The 6,483-nt window shown below is 43.9% G+C and overlaps 1 protein-coding gene across 1 annotated transcript; it reads right to left on the minus strand.

Annotated features, from left to right (window-relative positions):
- Nucleotides 1-2,890: 2,890 nt before the first annotated feature.
- vrtn (vertebrae development associated) lies at nt 2,891-5,096 on the minus strand (the record flags this gene model as incomplete). Its single annotated transcript, XM_079180731.1, has 2 exons — nt 2,891-4,645; nt 4,785-5,096. 2 exons carry the CDS (start codon nt 5,094-5,096, stop codon nt 2,891-2,893), a joined length of 2,067 nt encoding a protein of 688 aa, XP_079036857.1.
- Nucleotides 5,097-6,483: the final 1,387 nt, after the last annotated feature.

A 6,483-nucleotide genomic window follows, 5' to 3' on the forward strand; every position in this document is an offset into this window, starting at 1 on the left:
TATTCCTGGTAGATTACTTTTTAACATGAATGATGTATTTCTAGTGTTTGCCTTGTGATGGTTGTAATGAACGATAATATATTACTTTATAGAATCCTGTGTCAGAGTCAGAGATCAGTTTTGTCATCCGATACACCTTAAAAACACGTAGATTTCTAACTCTAACGACACTCCTGGAAAAGATTTCACCTTAACCTGAAGCCACATGCACCAGAAGAAGTACCCCAAAAATCCAGCCGAAGCATTGCAACCACCAGTAACTCTGGACAAACAGGAACACATCCTTTCGTTTAGAAAAGGAAAATATATTTTTAAAACAAGAACTTGAAATCAGGGAGTTCCATTTGACTGTAACTGGAGGTGACATTTCTTAGGTGGATAGAAAACTGAAGTAACAGTTGAGTTCAGTGCAGGCTCAACTGAACGATGAAGAAAATACTCAGGAATATCAATGTTGATATTTGTACATTCTGTTAAGGGGAGACACAAGTCTCTAATATTTTTGAGAAAACGGCCTTTAAAATACATGTAATTTGAAGATAGTTGAATAAGGTAAAGAAATGTAGCTTGAAGATATCACCATGAAACTACCCCAGTTGATTGCCTACAATGACAATTATTTGTATTTTTATGTTTGAATGTGCAAATGAGCCATGAACTATTGCTAACTTCTGGTGACTTTAAAATAAATCTACGGACGTAAATAGACAAAGTAGTAAAAACACAAAAACACCCAAATGTATATTTTGAATGTTAACTTTCCACGAGTTATGGAAGCCAAACAGCCCAAAATCAAAGAGTTGATCAGGGCATGAATCAATTGTAGTTTTTGCCTGTAGTGTCTCACATTAAAGACATTTATAATTGAACAGGAGGAAACGAGGAAGACTATCCAGACGCATTACTGTCAAATTCTACTCAAACACATTAAGTGGTGCAGTCACCGGTATCACCTGATCAATACAATGGTTTGCCCCCCTGGCCTTCTCTCTACACCTCCTGCCCTCCCCCCAAACACTTGGATGTTCTTGGCCTTATCTCAAACACCTCCATTCCATGCATACAATTAGACCCTTCCCCCTCTCTCTCTCTGTACTCCATCCCGTCTACTCTTGACCATTACCTTCATTAGCATGAGCACAATTGGCTACATAGAGAAATGGCAGAGGGCAAAAACCACAAAACCGGTCTCAAAGCTCATTTCTATCCTTTAGCTGCTGGCTCGGTTTGATCTCGTTTGCACATTTGAATGTGGTTACACAGTGGGAGTGATTTGTTCTATTCGTTTCTTGCTTTTTCAGCACACCGGTTGTCAACATGAATTAACTTAGCAAGACCCGGCCTGTCTTTTGGGTCATAACGTACTGCAGAACTCTGCTACTAATGTGCGATGTGTTAAACTGTCCAATTTATCCCAGCAGAAAATCAAATCAACATGGAGCTGATGGGGCATGAGATTAGGAGGGCTTATTGGTATGCTTCAGCAAGAACAAGGGCTCACTGACTTGGAAGGAGGACCAATTGATTCGAGAAAATTACAGAGATGATATACAGGGTTAGATATTGTGGAGCATAAAACAACTGGTGGCTTTAACACAGTTAATGGTCTGCGTAAATGAGCTGACATGATGAAGCAGCATTAAATAACCCGTGATATGAGAACTTTTCATGCAAGCTCGAAGTAAAGGGCTGATGGTTTACTGGTATGCAGCCTAACAGGCCACATGTCCTCACTTACAGACTGACTACAATGCAGGCGGACAGTTTCAGACATGCAATGATTAATACAAATAAAAACGTAGAAACAAACTGAAATATGTTATTTAGGGTTGAAACAAAATGCGTTGGTTAGCGTTGTGAGAAGAGGAACTGGAACTTTATTTTACCAAAAAACATTGCATAGTTAGGCAAATATTCCCCAATATCACAAGGAAATAGGTAGTTTAGAAATGAACGTTGCAGAAAAAATAAACTATTATCATTTATATTCAGTTTTCACGTAAAGAAACCATGTAAACCGCTTTTTCTTTTCAAAAATAGAATTGTAGGAAATTTCAAACTTCACAAAAGGGTGCATGGGGGTTAAGGCAATACATTCAACAGTGTCATGGGAACCATTTCAGTGCAAATACAGTGTGAGCGTGACAAAAGTTTTTTTTGTGTTTTGAAAGTATGTCATCAAAAAACACCCAAATCTTGAGACAACCACTTAAAACGTCACGCACAAAATGTGAGTATACATTCAATAATCAAAAGTAGAAGTATGAAAAAAGAACAGGAACCCTGTTTACAGAGGATGTTTGAGAAAGGAATAAACTCATCTCAGACATCAAATACTGACAGCTCTTTACATTCAAAGAATACAAAAGATAAAAAAATAAAAACATTAGACCTCCAGGAATCTCCCAGATCAATATCACAAACATCGACAAAAGGAAAAAAAACTAAATCATGCATTAATAATCCCATTACAATGAAAACTGAAAAGGGTACAATGCTTAGCAAGAATTAAAAGAGAATGGAGGAGAAACGGCTTCAAACTAAATGCCATTGAACAACAGCTTTGAACTGCCCTTTTGCCTGGAGGGCAACATGCAGGGTTTAAACTGCCCCACGACTCGGTTTCTTTTCACACATGTGCAAATGTCCAGGAGGGAGGAATGAGCCGAGGTGGCGGGGCAGAGGAAGGACACAAAGCATTTAGATGCTAAACCAGTGTACTTAGCAGTCTTTTAGAACATGAAAACATGGCGACTGCAATGTGTAGGTAGTGTGTTTACAGTTCAATGCACAGGCAGAGAGATGCATGAGGTTTTTGTGACTGAGAAGTTCTCCAAGAAAGCATTCAAGTAGCTCCTGACATCCAATTTCTTTTATTAGATAAAAGCTTTTACACATGAACCAGTGACACCCCGTGATGCAAAGCTCGCTTCCACATGTAGTATGTCGAGCGTGGGGTGAAGGGGAAGTAGGACCTGAACTCTTTGAACGTGGGGAAGGATTTCTCCTCGAAGCGTTGCTGCAGGAACATCTTGGCCTTGGCCTTGAAGTTGGCCAGAGCAACAACATCCATCGCAAACATCTGCTCCTGTATGGGTGCCTTGACGGGAAGGGTGTGCTTTGAACTCGGGGCATCAAAGCGGGGCGTTTCTAGATATTTAGGACGTTCAACAAATGGGAGCGCATGCTGACTATCCATCCTCCTCTGCGTCATCTTGTCTTCCGTAGCGGCGATCTCCAGACTCTCCGGGAGGTTGATCTCTGCGTTCTGTGTGACAATCTTCTTCTTGCGTTTCTGACCGCTACGCCAAAGCCAGTAAAAGCAAGGGGACATAGTGGGGAACTTGAGCTTGAACTTTGTCAGGGACCATTTGGACTTTTGGACATGAAGCTTTGCAGCATCTCGGAGCTGTTTTTTACTCATGTACGCCATTCTGAAGATTTCGTGTTTTCGCCTGCAGATTCTCGCTCTGGGCACGAAATGCTGGTTGGCGTTGAGCAGGACTGGCGACAGACTTTTTGGACTTTGGCTCTTGTCAGCATCTGAGCTGTCCTCACTGCTGCCAACACTGCCTTTGTAACCACCGTTGAACAGCATGGCCTCTCTCCTCCAGTTGTAGTAGGTCGATCTGGAGATCCCCGGGAAATTCCTTTTGAAGATCCGGAAGGGGAGAGAGGCGTTAATGGCGATGCAATTTTGCAGACAGCGCTTAGCTTCCTGCATGTGAGCTACATTCTGGGCCCGCTCCAGATCCAGCTTGCCGAGGCTGAGGCCAAACATGTTGACCATGCTGTCATGGGGGTCCGGCTCATCCGGCTTGGTTTCGGGCGAAGACCAGGCCTCCTGTTCCGTGCACTCCCCAGGGCTTATTTCTCCGGTCGACGATGAGGTGGAGAAGTTACCGCCGGATTTCAGGAGCTCGTGCTTCCAGTTGTAATACGACGACCTTGAAATCTCAGGGAAAAACTCTTTAAACTGGTGCAGCGGGATGAGCTTGCCTTCTAAGTAGCAGGCCTGCAGGAAATACTTAGCCTCGTACCTGGCTGCTGACTTTTTGCAGTGCTCCTGCGTCTGCCTCTTCCAGCGGTAGAAGGTCCTCTTGGTGATGTTGTACTTGTCCTTCAGACCCGGGTAAGAAAGCTGCGAGTCCTGGTTCAGCAGCTCTTCGCTCTTATTTGGCGACGCCCTCTGCTCGCTGTCAGGGCTTCCAATCGTGAGGTCACGTGTCTGGACTAGTGCCACAAAGTGGTTCGGCTTGAACGACGACCCCGACTGCAGCTCGCCAGACCACATGATGTGGAGGGTGAGCGTCTCACAGTCTTTAGGCCAGGTCCTTGGACGTATGATGCGGTTGAAATAGGGTCGGATTTTGAGGTTGAACATGGGGTAGATGGAGTAGACGTTGAACTGTAAGACTGATGAGAGCGCGTACACGTGCCACATGTTGGCGTAGGAGCCGGGGAAGCAGGACGCTTTGACATCTGCATCAAAGATGGCCTCCAAGACCGTTACAGGCAGGTTCAGCATGTCCTCAGACTCTTCAGCAGAGAGGCTGAAGCGAACAGCTTGAAGCATCATTTTTGAATCGATCATCCCAGACAGGTAGTATCTCTTCCACAGCACCATCTCCAGTACTGTCCGTACCTGTGGGGAGCAATATTAATATGAATTAATATTACAAAGTTCACGTCTTAACAGATCGAAAGAGACCGCATTGATTATATAAGTGCAACAGTGTACATTTAGATCATACAGCTCAATATTATAAACCATCACTGCTCACCTGTAGCTCCAAGCTAAGTACAGTGTTGCCCACTAACAGCATGCTGACTGCATCAAACAGCAGGTTGCCCTCTCCATTGCATTTTAGAGGCAGGAGGCCCATAGGTGCATCGGGTGGGTACAGGCCATGAGCTGTGCCATCCACGCCTGTCCACTCAGGGAAATCCTGACAGGGGGTCTCTGGGAGCTGGAAGGGAGCGAGGACCTGGTCCACCTCCAGGGCCACTCTGGTCAGGGCGTCCAGGCCGGAGCTCTCTGTGGCCTCCTGGAGATTCCCCAGAACAGACAACACAACCTCCTTCCTCTGAATCATACCTGGTTATTTGGTGAGAGTTGGAGGGGAAAGGGGGGATGGTGAACAAAAGGTAATGGAGGAGAGGGAAGCTCAGATGATTCTGAGAAGTTTAGCGATACAAAACAATAGGGGGGCAAGTTTAGAGAATATGTTCATGCCTTTGTAATTTGCAGAATAGATTATGTAGATGACTGTGCTCTATCCACACTCAAAACAACAGCTGCAGCTTAATCACAGTGCTGCTGGTGCAGTTTAGTGTCAGAACAAAATAAATACATCTCACATGTTCCGCATTCATTGAACTAGATCAATTCCTGCACAATTAAACTGATCTACAAATGCATTTGCTCTGTCACTCACCTCATTGAGGCATGTCAAGCCAGTTCATTTCATTTCAGCAAAAGCCAGTACAATTTGATTATAGTGTTGTGGGTTTTTTTTCTAATTGCAAAGTGGCTGCAAAATATTACATATTGTGATATTTAAAACTTAAAACTAAGTATCACTTTCAAAGTCATTACCTGCCAGGCACAGTTTGTGTTGCCTTATGATTAATAGGCCAGTTTCAGTCATTTTAAACACTCCACACCTAACCTGCGAGGTTTAAAATCAGGCGTTTCACTTATTAACCCCTTACAAATAAACACAACATAAATGCGTGATTTAAAACGAAGAAACCGCAAAGCAAAACGATATTCGAAATAAACATTGTCCTACCTGATCGCCCAGACACTTAGAAATAGACTAAAAAAGAAAGTCACTTGTTTGTGGCGGGGGGTTTCTCAGCTGAGAGTGTTGATCTCTCTCACTCTCTCTCTCTCTCTCTCTCTCTCTCTGGGAGTGTTTAGTCCATTGTATGCGCGCAGCTCCAGAGTGCCCTGTCCTCCGGTGAGCACTGGAGCTTTTGGGAGTGATAAGCAGCACCTCCCTTCAGGAAATGGTTAATAGCCGATTCGCGTTTTTTTGTCTCTGCGTCGAGAGACACCTCCTTCCTTCCCTCCCCCTCTTCGCTCCTCCTCATGCAGACTCCAGCCAGGGTCAATTTCAATGTGAAGTGTTAACAAAAGCAAACGCGTCAGGGGCCTCCAGTGCACAGAGGCAGCCTTGTAAGAGAACAGGTATCTGTGATTTTATGTTTCATCAACACGCTTTTGGATTTTTTTCCTTTTGTCAGAGCCAACTGCAGATGTCATCAGTTCACTTTCAAGGGTGTTTGTCAAATGTGTGAAACGACAATATGGGTTATGTTCTATCTATGTTCCCTATGTGGTGGCACAAATATATTTTGAAGTTACTTTCACGGCTTGCTATAGCCTACTCTTCAAATCCTTAATGCAAATTTGCAGGACTTTGTGGATTGAAGTCAATATATGTGCAGACAGGGTGTGGACATGAGCTTCATGAG

This window comes from Pholis gunnellus (genome assembly GCF_910591455.1).
Source record: "Pholis gunnellus genome assembly, chromosome: 19".
Lineage (NCBI taxonomy): Eukaryota > Metazoa > Chordata > Actinopteri > Perciformes > Pholidae > Pholis > Pholis gunnellus.